Genomic DNA, 18319 nt, shown 5'->3' on the forward strand with positions numbered 1-18319 from the left:
AACAGTGGAGGTCAACGTTGAGGTCTGTAACCAGAAAACTGCTTGGAATAAGATAGAGAGGCAAATAAATCCTCCTTTTGGAAGATTCAGCAGACTCTGGAGTGGTGGTGCACAAATACAGCCTTCATGGAGGAGTCAACAGAAGACAACTTTCTTATATCCTCTACACAAAACCTAGCCTAGAATGAACATCTAACATCTAATTCTAAGAAGCCTGGTGCATTTTGAAAACAGATTTTGTGGATTGATGAAGTTAAAATAAGAAATCTTTGGAAAATGAATTTTATTAAATGCCAGAAAGTTTTGCCTTGGTCTTCACAAAATATTTGCATAGACCTCAAACAAGCAGTGAATGCAAAATGGCCCAAGAATGTCGCACAACTAGAAGTCTTTAAAAAATCTAGCACTCAAGCAAGAACTAAAAAACTCTAAGCTGGCAAAAGGCGTTCACAAGCTGTGATAGTTGCCAAAGGATGTGTTATGCATGTCACTGTATATTTCATTGATCTGGTGAAGGCAGATTTAATTCTGAAATATCAGCAAACGGATCGATCCTGGTGAAAACACTGCTGTATGTAGCCCCTGTAGCAGCATTATGTTTTCCCTGCTCTGATACACTTTATTTAGCCCACAAGTAACTATATGATTAACTTATTGTTTATATTGGAGTGGATAAAATACTAATGTGGTGTTGGAGCTCTCCAAGACTACCTTTCCAGTTACCTATAGAACATATAGACTAGACTATCTTATGCAAATTAGAAGTAGTTTGATTTGATCTAGTTTGGTTATAGTTTGAGCAATTGGTTTCTAATTTAGTGTGATTCAAATAAAATTATTTACCTATAAAAACATTTTCTTCAGGTTGCACGACAGTCGATACTGTGTCTTGTGTTGAGGGCAGTTTGCTTGCCAGTGACCTTAACTCTGTACTGGTCTCAGTTTTTAATATAGTCCTCTGGTAAATGTGCTGAGCAAAGGGCAGTGTAGGACAGTGACTGGAATTGGCATCTAGATGAAATATGGCTATCTTTAGATAGGAAAGTCAACATGTTCTCTACTGGTTTGCAAACCAGCATAATAAGTTTTGTATTCTGATGAAACCCAGGATCTCCATCATAACTGAAACCATTTTGGTAGCTCTTGTAAAACAGATCACAATATGCCAGTAACAAGACAGAATGGTGCATTGGGCTTTCAGAGACCAAAACAAACAGAAAATCTATATGTATTTATATGTACTTTACAATGCATAGAAGATGGTAGTTTTCACCACAGTCGTTTTGAGGTTTTAAATGTACCAGTGTTAGTGGGTACAGTACCTTCTATTTTGTCAATAAAAGGATAAAAAAAAGTATTTATAAAAAGATCTGATGTAAGAACCAAATTCAGTCATGTAAAGAAGAAGTAGAAGAATTATGTAGTAAACACACATCTGTTTAATGCTGGTTTTGGGTTGTTGCTGAGCAACATGGTCTGACTGGAGGAAAGCATATCAAATCATCATATTATTTTAATGCCCCACTAGATTATCTACAGTTGTTCAAGTAATTAACAAACAAATCTTCTAGGGCCAGAATTTTGGTTAAAGCAAATGAATGTGAAATTAGTAAATATTTAGTTAAATGTTAGTCAAAAGCAAGGTAAGCAGTTACAAAGTATCTACTGTGAGCTGTCCAAATACAGTGTTACTTTTTTTGCTCTTGCTGTGCTCGATCATCAGTGGTTAATTTACTGAGTCGCAACAGTCTTTTCCTCATGCCATTAAATAAAACAAGAGGAATATTCAGCCTAAAGGAACTGCCGCTAATGTGGAGGAAATTGATTTTTGAAGACTGGGATGTATAATGATAGCAGTCTAAAATAAGTCATAAATTAATCATGAATTCTTATCCAGCTGTGACCGTGGCTATGGAGAGAAGCTTCCAAATGGTGTTTAAAAAGTAGTCTGTACTTTTCCTCTATGAAAAACGAAATCCAAATGAACTTTGCTTTTACTATACTTCTTGTGGAAGCTTCAAATGACTCAGGAATTTCTCTCAGATATTATCATCACCTGATTTATGGTGTAAAGCGTAGAGCCGAACTACATTTGGCAGTTTAAACAGCTTGAAAAAGATAGTGTGTCCCATATCCTGCAGAGGCAGCTCTTTGCAGATGGATGTGTTGACTTCACAGATGTTTTCCCTTTACCTGCTTCCCCCAACCTGTCTTCTTCACAATCTAGTCCAGTGTAACTCAATCAACTACTCTGTGACGAACCACAGTGAACGTCCAATATGTTTATGCTTAAGCCATAATTATCCAACTGGAAAATGGATAGAAAGGTAAGCTTATTTTCCCGAGGGTTGACAGGAAGAGAGCTGTCACATACAGAGCTGTATTCCCTGATGCAGCCCATGTGCCGAGCAGTCACAAATTACTATCCATCAATGAAACTGAGGCACTTTGTTTATTTGTTAAAATATAGCTTAAGGAGCCGAAGGCCTAAAGGCCTTAATACTTTTTTTTACAGTGAAAAATGTCCAGGTGGTCCCCCTTTTGCACTTTTGTTGCCTAGGCAGACGGTGTGCTTCTGGTTCAGCACACCTAGCCCTTTCTCCAGCTTCCTTTCTGCATGAGCAGCACTTTACCAACTACTGCTCATCTCAGTTCTGTAAATTTGTTGTCTTGCATTCCACCCATTACCCATGAGCCTTTGTCATTTACTTCCTAGTGTTCAGCAGTATAAAGAGTCTAAGAGACATGTGCAGAAAAGGCTGGTTAGTTCAGTTTGAATCCATGCCAGATGCTTAATATTCTGACACAGTAGTCCATGTCTCACTAAAAGTGACATTCCGCATATTGGACAAGTTTCGTGTTCATGGGGACATTGACATGGCCAGTCAGTTCTATAATGAGCACTAATCTGCCCTACCTGGCCCAGTCTGCTGTCAGGTCCTGGAGGGCTCTATGGGGAACTGAGCATCCGCACAGCAATAATCTGGCAGAGAAGGGTCGCTCTGCAGCTCCTCTCGCTGGCGCCCCCTGTCCCCTGCAGCCAGTCAGGCAAGTTGTTAACTCCGATCATGTACAGTAGGCAACCTGCAGAGACAGGGTAGAGTTTATTTATAACCACCATCTTCCTCTCCATCCTGCCTTTCAGCTAATCATGCTTACTGACCTTTGTTCCACCATAGTGGGGGTATGCTCTCTCTGTGGAAACCAAAGAGCTAGAGGATTGGGGTCAGACCTAGCTAGGCTGCCAGATTTAGTTAGCTGTGCTTACCCGCTGCTGGCCACCACTGTCCTCCACTGGGAAGCTCATGGGGTACCACTGGAGGTGGTTGTGTAGCACAGAGTATTGACCTCCTTCTCCACATGACCCTCCTGGTGCCTTCCTCCTGGGGTGTTCTGCCACTCAGACCACTGCCACCAGGGCTCAGGCCATCATTTCCTTTAGTGTCACTTTTTTGGAGAGCTCTTTGGCTTCTGTGTGTGTGTGTGTAAGTGTGTGTGTGTGTGTGTGTGTGTGTGTGTGTGTGTGTGTGCTGACTCACCCCACTCATGCCCTGAAGCTCACAATGTTGGAGCAGCTCAGCCTAACACACCTTACACCAGTCCCCACCACAAAAGCATGCACACTGACCTCTTTACAACCAACACAGACACACAGTGAATGTGGATTAAAGTGTTTCTGTGTATAAATAAAAGCCCCTCTTTGTTTGCCTTTAGCTTCATCATCTAGCACATGTTATGGAACCATTTCAGCTCGCTCCTGACCCTGCAGGCACACAACATGTCAGCTTTCTTTCTCCAACCATTTATCATCACAAACTGAACAGCAGCACTGGCCTCAAAACAATGGCTGTGTTCCCTCTTGGTTTTACATCCCTTTATCAGGACTTTTGTGGTTGCAGGGCTAGGCACATTTCTTGTTTTGGGTATGAAAGTGAAAAAGAATTAAAGCTATGCATGTGGGTGCTGAAAGCACTTGCTACCTGATACCTGCCTTTGCCCACACCAGACCTACACACACACACTTTTTTTCCAGCTGAGCATGGGCTCTTATCTCCCTTGCGGACGAGAAGCACACCGGTCTGGTCTGCTGCGATTACATGCCTGTTATCTTAAAGGCAGCCCAGCTCAGCGCCCGCTACATCACTCTGTGGCCAGGCGAGTGTGCCTTCACCTGGGGTCTGTGCACCCATCAGCACTCTTAAGGGGATTTTATTGCACGGCCAGAGGCTGGGAGCTGGATAAGGCAGTGATTTAATGTGGGCAGCTGAGCAGCCCAGAGTGGGAATGCTGACAATGAGGCGTTTTACTGCAAATGGTGAAGATAGAGGACAGCAAGGCACCTAGCATAGACTGGGGATGAGGTGGTACGTCAAGAGACTCATCTACTCCTAACATGACGATAATGGTGTGCCTAGACTAGTATGGATGCATCTTGAGCAGCTTGAGTGAGCAGAGGAATGTACAGGATAGAAGGGAATGAAACAAGATGGAGCCCGAAAGGAGACCCAATGAAAGAAATATAATTAAGAAGAAACAAACCAGGTTCTACGCTTGTGAGGAATGAGAGGCCGGGTGGAACAAAGAATGTATGGTCGGCTGCTTAAACAGCCTTGCTGATTGATTAGATGAGAAATGTGTAATCTGAGCCGTCAGTACCAGTGTTTAGATCTTCTGATTCCTCCATCGATCCTTGAGGCTGCCTGGAACAAGATAGGGGGTTCCAGCTCATTGGCCTCTCTCTACCTGTGTAATCACTCTTCCTGAGCTGCATACTCCCATTACACGGCGCAAGCCCCTGGGAGAAGGCCAGCGGAGGCAGCTCGTAAGGTGGAATGACACTGTTCCTGGTGCCGGAGACCTGATCTGTTTGATTCACATGGGAAAGAAAGCTTAGTGACCCAGATCATTCTGTGAGCACGAGCCTTAATGTCCAGAAAGAGTTTGCACCAAGGAGGCAACACGCACCAGCTGTTACGCCTTGCTGCACTGGGATTACTGAAGCGGGCCTCTTCAGACAAGAAAGGGAATACATGTTCCTTCCTCTCAGGAGCTTCAGTTTGTAGAGCACAGAGAGAACCCCACATAATCCACAGCATACTATGTGTTGTACATATAGATGCATTCTTTTCAGGAAATTCACAAGCTCATTTCTGCACAGTCCCCATATGACGTAAAAGAACGCACCTGGCTTGCTTGTGGGAATAGAAAACTCAACTGACAGACGACTCAAGAAGACTGTTCGAGGTCGGGTGTAAATGAGTTTTACTTTTTGTCTTGTTTTATATTTATAACTCATGAATAAGCTGTCTTTTGTGCAGCCTGGCGCAGGCTAAGAGCGTAGCTTGGGAGATAATACCCTCCTGTCTCTGGGGGTCTGCGGGCCGTGGGGCTGAGGCTGCCGCTACCCTCACTGTACAGCGCTGAGCAGGCTGGATGAGCGTCGACTCGTGTAAGGAGCTTTGGCGGGGAGACGAGTGCTCGGCTGACAGTCACTGGGGATTAGTTCTTTGCGCCGAGCAGGCATAAAGAGACTGGCTGTAAAAAACGATTTCTCTCCCCGTCCTTCAGCAGTGGCCCTTTAATCTGTCTCTCCCTCTCTTTCGCAACCTCCCAAAGTCTAGCAAAGAGAAACTTGCAGCCCCACACTGCTGACATGAAGATACTCTCAGTAGGGCAACTCCTGTGAAATTTTTCATCATAGAAGACTGATGAACAAGTCTGACAACGACTGTAAGATTATGGTAGCAAAAATCACTTGTTCTTTAGACTTTCAGGGCCTCCGAACAAAAAAACAATCATAGCCTTGATTTTTTTTAAAACCTCAAGGCTCTGTGTATGTCTCAAAGCTCACTGAATTAGTTATTACTCAATTGTCTTGAAAGACGTCTCTTTATGCCACTCAAGCATGTGAAAGAGTTCTGCGAGTGCTTTCAAATATAAGTAATATTCCGCAGTCTACATTAACTGCTGCAAATATTTTAGTTCAGATTTCTTCATGTTCATCATGCGGATTTATGGACCTACTGGAGGAGAATGGTTAATATTTATAATGGACTCTCTCTTATCTCCATTTACATTATTGCAGTTGAAAATCCTGGGGTGAAAGTGATACTAAGGTAAACGTGAAGCCATCTTTAATACAAACTTTCTAGAACAATGAAGTGCATGTCATGTGGGCTAGGCGTGGCAGGGAACTGGAAACACTCTCAGGGATGGAACAATGCAAGACTTTATTAAAGAAGGCAAGTTAAACAGGGAGTATAACCAAGGCAGGATAACACGAGGGTGCAGCAATCTACAGGACAGAAAGAAGAACCTAACCAAAAATCACAAACCAAGGACTGGGAGAATATTGGGCTTGAGAGAGGGTCTTAAGCATGGACAGGATGGGAAAGGAAAGCCAAAACCACTGAGCAGCGAGACAGGGAAAAACGAAGAAACAAAAACTCTAAGCAGAGCTTCGGCAAAACTAGAAACAAAAAGCGAAGCCGAACTTCAAACTGGCGGGGGCAAAACAAAAAAAAGCATGAAGCAGAGCTTCGGACAGAAGAGAAACAAAACACGAAGCGATAAAAGGCAGGGAGGCAGAAAAACAAGGACTAGGAACAATGGTGGAAAGCTAACTGAGTAGACAAAGAGAAAACAATAGACAAGGCAAAGCAAGGAACAAGGCAAGACAAGATGTACGCAAACCTGACAGTTTCCCACTGAACACACCATAGAACACACTGACAACAACACTGTACATAGCTAATTCACTGCACCTACTAGTCTGTGGACTGGGCTTAAGAAGCCACAGTCCTAGGTGCGAAACCAGGTAGTAATCCTTATATGGGCCTGTGGGCGGAGTCCTGGAATTGCCCCGGGGGAGAGCATGGCTATGAGGTCCTGACAGTGTAGTACTTAAAAAAACCATGAACTACTAGTGCTTTATGAACTCATTTAGAGTAAAAATCATGTTTGGTACATCTGCCTAGCTATAATTTGAAGAGTGCTTTTGCCCATTCTTTTATAACATATTAGATAATAGAAAAGGAATAGACAATTTGGAATAGACAATTCCAAAGCATGGATGCCCGCACATTTGTCTTTTTGCCAGTAGGGAGGGCCAGTGTCAGGTCTCTTCTCACACACTGTCACTCCTGTGTATTTAATCAGCTACAAAAGGAGAGTGACCTTTTTGGTGCGCATGTGTGGTGGCTCCTATGACTCATTTCAGCATTGAAGGCCACTTTTCTTTACCTGGAATGTCAGGGCGTGCACAGTTTCCAAGGTGATGACTATCTCTCTTAGCATATTTTCAGCAACAATTAGCATGTTCTTTCTCACTACCTTGCTTTTAATCTCTTGCTTTCTCTCACACACAGATATCATTATACCATTTGTTTAGCTCCAATTTGATGTATGGTTAATATTGTACAAACTAGACCCTGTAGAATGATTAGTACTCTGACTACCCTGACACACTGCTGCTTAGAACTGTCTTTATCGCTTTATCATTTTCAAATCTAATGTAATGGACTGTATATTCAGTAACATGAGAAATGGACCTACCTAGTTAAATCACCATGTGAAAGACCTTTAAGTTGCTCTGTGACTCACTGCACTTTTCAAAACAACAGGACCCCAAGGCTATGCTCATTACTGGCTAGGTTCCTAGATCAACTCTTGGACATGTGTTTCTCAGTGCTAGGAGGAGATAGACAAATAAAGGCAAACAAACAAAACAGCAGCCACAAGTCCACAAGAGAAGAGAAAAAGGTCAAGGTGCTAGGTCTATTAAAATCGACTCTTCTGCCAGCTTGATGGAACATAGGTCCTCATTTATTACTGGTCAAGCAAAGAAGGGCAGGTAGCGCGTAGACAGTGTGGATATTTCACTCACTCCTCCTTCCTCTGTTTGGAAAAATACAGCTGTCAGCCAGCAGAGCGTGATGCTTCTCAGATAAGGACACATTGCTTTGAATGGCATTGAGTGGCAGACTGCGGCAGGCCAATATTACTGGATTGCACTGGCAGAAAGCCTGATTTATTGGCCAGCCACTATCATTTTATATTTTCTATTGGCAAGGTAAGAGTGACCTCCCTAAAGGCTGGAAAAAAAACATCCAGCTGGTTAGCGGCCCTGGGAGCAGAATACAGTACATTGAGGTTCTACAGTTTTCACAACCAAACCCATGTTGTGCAATTAGTTGTCTGTTTTATTATAACTGTTTAGTCAGTTAGTCAGTGGCTGCTAGGAGAAAAGGAGTGAAATGTAAGAATGCATTATGTGATTAATCCATTTTATACATTGCAAATGCTTGCATCATTTTATTTGGTAGTCATTACATAAATGACCAAACACACATTCCTTCTTTTCTGGAGACATTTAGTAAAAAAAAAAAAAAAAGCTGAACTGTTAAATGTTCTTTGACCTTGCTGATATACACAGGGTTTCTGACTTGGCTTGTTAGAGGAGATTTTATCACTGTTAAAACAGGGGCACAAAGTGCAGCCAGACGATTTCTTTTTTGTGCATTATATACACATTAAACTTCCGCTTCAGTAGAAAAGACCTCAGATGACTATAAGCCTCTTTCTTCACCCTTACATTAGAGTCAGTACAAAGCAAAATCAGTATCAGGTAACACCTATTGTGTCAGACTGAATTTGCAAGAAGCACTTTAAACTCCAAGAAGCATTTTAAAACTCCCAGCAAGTTCTGTGTTCCTGTAGTACTGCATTAGAATCACTTCATTTTTGTTACAGATCTTTAATAGCGTTTCTCTGATTCTCTTCCAGTTTGAAACAACATCAGCAATGAAAACCCACTTGTGGATGAAGCTCAGATGAAAAGAACAGACATTAATGAAAGAACTTATGGAGCTGTAAGGACGTTACAAATGGCACCTAGAGCTGGACACCTGTTTGTTTCTCACTGAGCTTCTTGATATCTTGGAGGTTCCTCGACCGTTTTGTGCTTTATATTTCTATTCAAGGTCAACACTTCAACCAACAGTCATAGGTTGGGAATACACACTGTCCTCCTCTGTGACTAATGTTTGAACTTACAGTAAATTGATGTCAGTTGGTGTTATAATGGTTATAACAATGACAATGAACAGTCATAGTATAACAGCACCAGCCTGAAAAGACAGGGTCACGGTACTTGAGTATTTTCTTGCATCCTCAAAGTCTTGTGTGCAATGATGATCTGTGCTATGTCAACCCACTCTGCTCCCCAAACCTCTGAGCACTGCTTTGTTGGATCACTCAGGCATACCAAGCTGGAAAAGGCACAATGAAGAGGTTGTCAGTCATCTTAATGGCTTTGTCTTATCAAGTAATTGTCCTGCTTGTGTGTGAATGCTGCCAGTGATGAGTCAATTAGACTGCCTTTATGTAAAATTCATCTTGGCCCTGATGTAGAGCTGCAGTGGGCATAGCAAGGACTTTTCACTGTTCCTACACGCAGGCCACAATGTTTGCTCTATAAACAACACATATTCAAGCTGACCCATATCGCCTTTGAAGAAAACATTCCTACAGACTGACCTATGCTACAAAGTACTATTGCAGAGATTAGACATAAAGCCACTGGCTATGTACAGATTTCACTTTGTACATGACCCATACAGATTCATCATTAGCAATACAAGTCTTTTCCTTCCTACTGGTGTTGACAGGCAGCCTAAGGATTTTGAATCGCATATATTGTCGCAGTCATAACAAAACCTCCTAACCTATTTTTTTTACCAACTGCTTTTTACAGTATGTGAACATTTTATGATGAGCGGGCCAACAGAAATGGTTCAAATAAAATAAAATAAATAAAAGTTCTCCACTAAAGCTTCTATTTCTAAAATACGAGGTTTCATTACGTCAGCGACAATAAATTATTCACATGTGCTTTCACAGTTGTTTCCACTAGAGTGATGATGGCATTAATGCTTATATCTATGCCAAAAGGACTTGCTGTTAAAACAGCCCAATGCCTTTCTGTCTGTGTTTCAGTGTTTTCTTGATCAAATGGGAAGTTTTCAATAGCTAGCATCTTATTTTAGCTATAAGGAATCTGACTGCAGGTGAGGTAAGATTTATGCAATTTGATTATTAACAACCATGTCTGTTTTTTAAATGGTAAGGTTGAATGATGCAAAAAAAAACATTTTCTGTAAATGGTCAGTATCAGGACAAAAGATATTTTTGAAGTCACTGATTGCTATAATAGAATGACAGTAGCTTAGGTGCTGTTTGAATGGTGTGCTGCTTTCTAAATAATTTGTGGTTGAGGTTAACTCTTCGGCTGTTTGTATTTGTTCAAATAGCCATCAAATCAAGGAAAGATAAAACGCTTTCATGGGCGTGTGTGTGTTCATGTCAGAGCTCTTTTGTTATGTTGGTAAAAGCTGGTGAGGTTCCACTTAATATTGTCTCCAATAACCCTGTTTTTATCAATCCATACAATAACAATGTAAAAACTGGTGATGTATTCACTGTTATAGATGCATTAAAAAAAAACTACACATGTGTAGCAAATTCACTTTGGACTTATGCTCAAGCTGTAACAGAAACAGCATTAGTTTTTATTTAAATACAGATATCTTTATCTTGTTACACATGTTCTTATGCTTATAAGTCAAACCTAAAGTTGAGTCCAAAGCAAAGTTGATACACATGTATCCATACAAGCTGTGCTACTGTAATTCATGTGTAAACGTGACTATACCACCAGTAGTTAAACTGCTGTTGCCATTATTAATGTATAATAACCCAGTTTTTAGAAACATTTACTAAGAAATGTGACTAGTGGTGGTGACTGCAAACACACTGAGTAATCCCCAAACTCTTCTCAGTGCTAGGTAGAGGATTTTTTAGCTGCCATTAAAATACAATATACAATAGTCAGTTTCAGAACAATATCAGGGTTCAGGACTGAGAAAAATGCCAGAGAGCATGGTTTGCTTGTGTTGTATTGACAGATGGTACTTTAAAGCCCCTGTCTACTGGATTTAAATATCTAAACTATTTCAATTTATTTTAATATTAAATATGCCACAGAATAACCATTTCCCAATGTTAAACAAAATCTATATTTATATATAAATGCAGCCTCTGCAGAACTGTGAGGGCATGACAGATCACAGAATGACTGGCAGTGGCATCAAAATGAGAACATGAACAGTCCTCACATCAGTAGCGGTGCCAGTGTTGTAAAAGACAAAAAGGTATATCTAAAATGCTAGCTGCTAACTGTGCAGACAAGATGGCTTTTTTAGTTAGAATAACTGTTTTTGCATGTTTTAATAAAGTAATGACACTTCATATGTTTATGTAGTTACTGGATCTGCCTGATATACATTTTAAAAATATAATGTGAAAATACACTTTCTAATTTGCACTAATCTGGCACCAGTGGATCCAGGTAAATATTGCTAATCTGACATCAGATATGCCAAATATAGTCCTGTCCAAAATCTCTCCACAAAAAAGACCAACATCATTATGCTATATAATTGTATTATTATTTCAAGTACATTAAACACAAAACAATGGATAATAGAAGAGAGTCATACAAATGAATAGACAGGGGCTTTAAGAACATGGTGTTGGGACAGAGGGCCTGACACTGACAACCTGAGGATGCTGAGTCAACCTGTATTATGAATTTCCATTACATTTTACCTAATCCCAGTGCTCAGAGTCTTTTGCTGTTCATATTGTTGTGATGTTCATCATACAGAATGCCATTTCAAATGAACACACACCAAACAAGTTGTGTATTTGGTCATGGTGGCAATGTGGTGTGGGTCAATACGACTTTATTTGTAGGTCACAAAATATATACTGTATGTCTATGAAATGCATAGGACACAGTTTGTGTGCACCAAGGAGCTGATCTAAGTAGAAAATATGAGAAACAATGGATGTGGGTGTTATTTTTTTCTGAAAATGAAAATGGTGAGAATGTTACAACTTGTGCACATTTGTAAATACACTTGATATCTATTTTCTCTTTCAAACAAGAAATGTGTCTCTGACCTATTATTCATTTGCCAAATCTGTGGCATTTAGACATTACTCATTCTCTCTCAGCCACCACCACCGTTTCAACACCTCTCTTAAAAATTCTCCTTTTCATCAGTGGCCAAGATTGCCACATTACCTGGATGCCATCAGTAGGGTTCAGCTATAGTTAGTGAATTTATCTCTGTTTGTGTGTGTGTGAGTATTTGTGCATGTCTGTATGTTTTCCCACCACAGCACAGCAGCAAGGTCAGCCTATTAACAGTGTGCACAGTCTCGTCTTCACTGTTCTTCAGCATGCCATGTTCCTCTTACACTGACTGTTTAAAAGCTTGCTCATGCTCAGAGGGTCAGTGACAGCTGTGTAAAGAATTAGAGATCAGAGATGTCCCTGGGTGGATAAATATATCCTGTCTTTGCTCTTTGAGACTAACCTACTTGCTCAAAAGATCAATCACTAAATCACTTTGTCTTGATCTCACAAGTGAAACATGCGCGCACACACCAGGATGTAAGGCTATGACTGCAGTGCACCTCATTATCAATGCAGATACAAAAACAAAAGGCGACATGGGGGCGTTCTGAAACTTCAGAGGTGCATGTTTACTAAAAGAATGGTTTACAGCTACTTTTATTCCTGGGCAATCAAACAGCAGCTCATTCTTATAGACCATAAAGGGCCTGAAGGGAACAGCCTGGATTTTTCTAGCTTCTTTCCTAGTATGTGGTATGTAAACTTTGCTAAAGGGCTCATGTCTTAAGTCAACCTCTCTTTATCCTTTAGATTTAAAATGTCTGTTTCTGCTACTGTACATTTAAGAGACAGTATTGCAAAATATAAAATTACAATATTTTCTTGCACCCCTACTGATAACTGCATAAGAATGGGCAGGGCTAAACTGCAATAAGCTGAATAGGAGAAACAAGTTGGTCCTTCAACAAAACTGATTTAAAAAGGGGTAGCTATTTATTTTCCCTGTATGGACTGCATGGAGGATTAATATTATGTCTTTAACAGTATTTACACATTACAGCAATCTGCTTTATTTCATTTAACAATAAAAAGAAAAAACATCCAATACAGTTTTCCTCGGTAGGGTCTCTTTTAAAGTGTCAAAATGTAACATTCACACCTCAGTTAAAGCAGTCCATAAATAGAAGAAATGTAGCAAAGAGCTCATTTTAAATTCATTGTTCTTGTGACGTCACAGACACATTTACATACATCTGCATATTCATCCTACTCCAGCTCTGCTCATTCACTGTGGAGTTATGAGGAGTATGAGGACTGCTTTCCAAAGGAGACACATTCATCGGTCACAAAGGCACAATAACAAAAACAGCCTGCTTCATTTAAAAGGATAGAGATGATCATGTACAAATGCATTTTTTTGTTTTAAAGTTATGAATAGAATCATGAGTTGTGCAGATGAAGGATGGACAAACACAGGGTCATTCATGTCCCGCTGAGGACACGTCTTCAAGCCACGGAACAAATGCAAATAATAAACCTCACTACCTTATCTCAGTCTGCGTGCGCAGGCCATGTATAGCAGACTTGCCCACTGTTTTTGTCCTGATGGCCACAGAACTACCCTTGGGTTATGTCTGCTTGCCTTTACTGATTTGCCTTCATTTAAAATCAGATAACATCAGATGTGTTAAAAGCAGAATGGAACAAAACAACACTCTCCCTATGTGAACTTATAGTCTGCACTATAGTCTGACTCGGAGGCAGAAAGCAGGCCTCAGAGAGAACATCCATTCCACCAGCACAAATGACACCTGACGTGTTTACTATCATAGAGTCGATCAGTTGGAATTTCACTTATGCCTACTGTAAGAAATAGTAAGCCAGAAAAGGCCCAGATTTTTTACTTTTGATAAGTATTTCTTTGGACATCTGCATGTTACATAATTGTGTTTTGATGGGTTCTTGTTTAAACAGGACTGGGAGATCACAATAAATTGTTTAACGGGTCACTGCCCAGATGTTCCCATAAAAGGAGTCTTTAATAGACTTGACCTAGGACCAGCTGGTTATGTTTGCAAAAATGCTTCAAAAACAATAAACAAACAAGCAGCTTGTGACTAACGTAATGTCATGTTATGGGGTTTGAAGAAACGCTGAACTCTACTCCAGGGCTTTTTCAGTTACTTTCTATTTTCTATGAAGCTTGCTGTTATATTTTAGAAACAAACAGATGCAATAATAAAATGAGCAATAATTCACTAACAAACACAATCTAGTAGACTATAATATATGTGTAATATACAAATGAAAGGCCTGATTTTAACAGCCTGTTTTTTGACACCTGTCATGTGTTGAATGTGATCACATGAATATGCAGCGTTTTTGTTTTTTTTATTATTTGACTTTGACTGTCCTGATAAACTAGCACTTGATATAGATTACTTCAGTGTTCTCTAACCCTCCACCAGGAGAACTACCTTCCTGCAGGTTTCAATTCTAACCCTAGTCTAACCATAGTCTAACACATCCTATTCATCCAATAAAGGTCTTCTGAAGGCAGTAAATTGGGGTAGATTAGGGTTGGGAAGGTCTGTGGGAAGGTAGCTCTCCAGGAACAGGGTTAAAGATCCTGTTGGAGAAGTGCTAGTGTTATCAAACATTTAATTTATCGATTTATCAATACATATCAAATAAAAGAAAATAATTCTGACCATATAAGATGCACTTTTCTGCCTGTTCTTTGATTTCAAAGTTATTTTTTTCTTTTAAGCTTCAGAGCTACCATAAAGTGTTGAGTTGTCATTAAATGTGAGAGAATTCAAAAAGTACTTTTAGTGCAGTCATTCACCACTAAGTGATTGGGTTATGAAAATTATATGATTTTTTTTTTTCTGCACTCATAAGAATAACTGTTCATGGAGATCTGTCTGACTTTTAGTATCAAAAATGATGTTGAATACTGATTGTACTGGATTCAAGTTCCATAACTGTAACACTACACACTACTACGTTAGTCATGATAGCCATGACACATATCTGATTTCTAATGTCAATTCAGCCACTGCAGAATAGAGACATATTCCTCCTGCTCATGACTCATTTATTGTAGTCACTGTTACACACTCATGCAAGCCCACCCCTTGATTTTACATCTTACATTTTACACTGCATCACTTCCATTTTAATATGGTTTATGTGAAAACTTAAATATGTACATGTAAATGGTTTTCAACTCTAGACATGCTGTTTATACAGTGAGTATGTTATATACTGCTTTGGAAAAAAAGAGTATTTCAGAAATTTTAGAAACAATGTATTTTCCCATGAGGGGCTGGGCAAGGTTACTGTATTGATTTCAGAGGTGGTGAAATATGAAGGCGATTATTGCTTCTTCTTGTTTCTGTCTGAAGGTGCTTCCCAGCAAAGTAAATTACTTCTCAATACAGTTAACCTCATATGCAGTTTAAAGTATGGTTCAGTTCTACGGAGCAACAGGAAGTGAAAAACATATTTGAGATAATTCAATTCAGAGAGAATCGGATCAAACCTATATTAGCCAGTCAGTGTCATGGGCTTCCAAAAATGAACCAAGTCAATGTACTGCAGTCTACTGTGTACTGCAGTGTTTATTATTATAATTCCTACGATGACTACTACTACTAATAATACTACTAATAATAAATTATTCATACAGCATCTTTCACATAGGCTTAAATGGTTCTCAATATAGACCACTGATATACCTCCTGCCTGTGTTAAAGGTGCTGTATATGATTTCTATTCAGAAAAAAACTTTTTATAAAATTTAGTGAATGTTTCCTTGCAGTTCACTAGCTCTCCGGTCTGTTTGCATGCTGAGAAAGCATGCTTGTGCACATGCATCTGTTTTATGTTGAACTACTGGAAGTATTGTCAAAGAGAGATGGCAGAGAAACAGGCAATAAAGTAAAAGATCTGATGTACAAAAGCTGAACAAAACGTTTTAAAACAAGACACATGTAAACACTGTTGAGGCATTTGGATGGTGGAAAGACCAGAATGTTGAAAGATATGAAAAAGACATGAGGATATAGCACTATTCCTGCTGGATAGGTGGTGAACATTGACTTATTTTTGCTGTTTCGCAGAAATAGCTGTGTAGTGGTTTGTCTTGTTCTCAAATGTTTGTGATGGAGAATCTCATCTTAGCAGCAGTAGTTGTATCAACAGTTTGCTAACCCACAACCTAGCTAATGCTAACCTAGCTAAAGCTAATTACTTTCCATGATGTTGCTCTCTCTAATATTATATCATGATATTTTCTTTGTACAACATTTGCAAAGGGTTTTAATGGCTACAGATATCTAATAAGATGATTGGCAATGTGCATGCATGAATTTGGTGAGCACTGAAGGGAAGGCTGTGTTTGTGTTGCTGCTGAGTTCAAATATCTGCAGTTGTTCTCCAGAATCGTATACAGTGCCTTTAAGGCTATTTTACTTTGCCATTATTATATGGAAATAATAGTATTTGTTTTATATTCATTACCAAAAGGTTGTAGATTTATTTGTGAAGAAAATGCATGGAATGGTGTAAACAAGAATTTACTGATGAGACACTTTTAAAAGGACCAGATTAAATTAAATTAAACTAAACAAAAGAAAGCCCAAGAACATCAGGAGTGATCTCTCTGGGGTGATAAAACAAAGGCAAGAAGTTGGACTGTCCCATTTTAGAATAAAGAATCAAAGTTACCTGAAGTAGCTTTTTACTTTTTCACTGAATCTCTCTCTCCTTCACACACACACACACACACACACACACACACACACACACACAGGAATATGATTTTAGGACATCACTACTACAGTAATCCAATTATCTGGGAAATCAAATTGCCCCCTGGTAACAATCTGCTAAGGAATACATTTTAAAGGCTCTCACAAGGGCAATGACCTAGACACATAAAGCAGCCTGATTCAATTGTCATTGTCATGACTTTTTGTCATCATTTGCCAAAGACATACAGCAGATGACTTTGAAAGTAATACTTCTTAAAGCTGTTAGACTAATTGACACTTTCTGACGTCAGACAGATTGTAAAGAACACTGGTACAGGTGAAAACATGAGGCTCCTCGACCCTCAAGTGCTGCCAAACTGAGAATATCCTCAGCTGCCTCTAACTGTCATGACCACTGCAGGGATGGTAAACAGGAAATGGAAAGAGAAGCAAAAACCATGTGCTTGAAAATATACAACACCTCATTATCCAGCAGTTCAGTATTAGCCATGTGACAGTGTGGGATAACTTTGCTATCAGGTTTGTATCACTTGCTGTTCATGGCTATAAAACACAGTGCTATTTCCATTGTAGAAGAGTGTTATCATGTGAGGATTAAGCTTTGTGATCCTGAGGCTAAGGGGAATGGATATGCAGGAGCTCGCAGTAGGTTCAGTGATGGAAAGCAGCATGAGGTGTCAAGGTGACCCATTTGCTGGCTGGGGCTGTGGCTGCCTGCTCCAAACTGGCCCAAGCGGAAGGCAGACACTGGTACAATGATCAGTCACATCAAATGTTTACCAAGTGCCACACTCCAGCCGGGGACCCAATATTCCACATCTGTCAGAACGTGTTAGATGATGTATCCGTTATATCCGTCCCAGCGCCCTTCAAGGGTTTGATCATTTCAACAATGAATTTAATAATACCAAAATTCAAAAATCAGCTATCAAACATGGAGTGGGTGATGGATTGTAAGGCCCAACAGCTAGACTTCAATATATTCAACTGCAGTTGCTGTATCTGTGGTGCTCATACATTATTCTGTAAATGATTCTAGATATGTGCTCATGCATACAGTAGCAATCCACTTTCGGAAACATGAATTCCCTTTTCTCACTTGCAGGTGTTATTTTAAAATCTTTATTAAAACTTTAGTGCAGTTAAAAAGTATTGCAACAGGGCTAGGGAGGCCCTGAACTGGGCATGCATTAAAAAAATCTCTATTAGGTTCACTTTAAACATTTGGCTCAAGTGATTCCACACCACAGGGTTAAGTAGCTTCTAAGATCTAGTAATAGAGTAATATGTATTCAGTGAATTCAAGTAAATCGCACTAAAGTGATTAATACCCTCACAGCAGTAAGGTTCATGGAACCCTATAGCTTTGTCCCAATTCAGGGGCTGCACCCTTTAAAGGATGCGATATATGAAGGCCTAGAAGGCTTTGAAGGCTGCATAGACAACAGAGGCTGAACTGAAAGCCGCTGAAGCTGTTCCTGCCCCTACCGTTACATCACGAAATGCTGCTTTTGTCACCTAGCAATGTTGACAGCTACAGCAAAGAGTCTCGGGA

At 39.9% G+C, this 18319-nt stretch overlaps 2 protein-coding genes across 4 annotated transcripts in view; one reads left to right on the forward strand and one right to left on the reverse strand.

Annotated features, from left to right (window-relative positions):
• The window catches only part of LOC140554709 (zinc finger matrin-type protein 4), a 56658-nt gene extending 44646 nt beyond the window's left edge, over positions 1-12012 (forward strand). For both annotated transcript variants that reach the window (XM_072677990.1, XM_072677991.1), the window contains one exon: positions 8785-12012. In XM_072677990.1, coding sequence (XP_072534091.1) covers positions 8785-8806 — 22 coding nt within the window. In that variant the 3' untranslated portion in view covers positions 8807-12012. The remainder of the gene's footprint in view (positions 1-8784) is intronic.
• The window catches only part of marveld1 (MARVEL domain containing 1), a 108898-nt gene that overhangs the window by 32845 nt on the left and 57734 nt on the right, over positions 1-18319 (reverse strand). Inside the window, exon 2 of one of the 2 annotated variants that reach the window (XM_072677992.1) lies at positions 3064-3084. The exons of the other annotated variant lie outside the window; for it this stretch is intronic. The gene's annotated coding sequence lies outside the window, so the exon portion shown is untranslated. Of the gene's footprint in view, positions 1-3063; positions 3085-18319 lie in introns of those variants that run through there. 2 annotated transcript variants of the gene reach the window in all.

The sequence above is a fragment of the Salminus brasiliensis genome, chromosome 4 (assembly GCF_030463535.1).
Source record: "Salminus brasiliensis chromosome 4, fSalBra1.hap2, whole genome shotgun sequence".
NCBI lineage: Eukaryota > Metazoa > Chordata > Actinopteri > Characiformes > Bryconidae > Salminus > Salminus brasiliensis.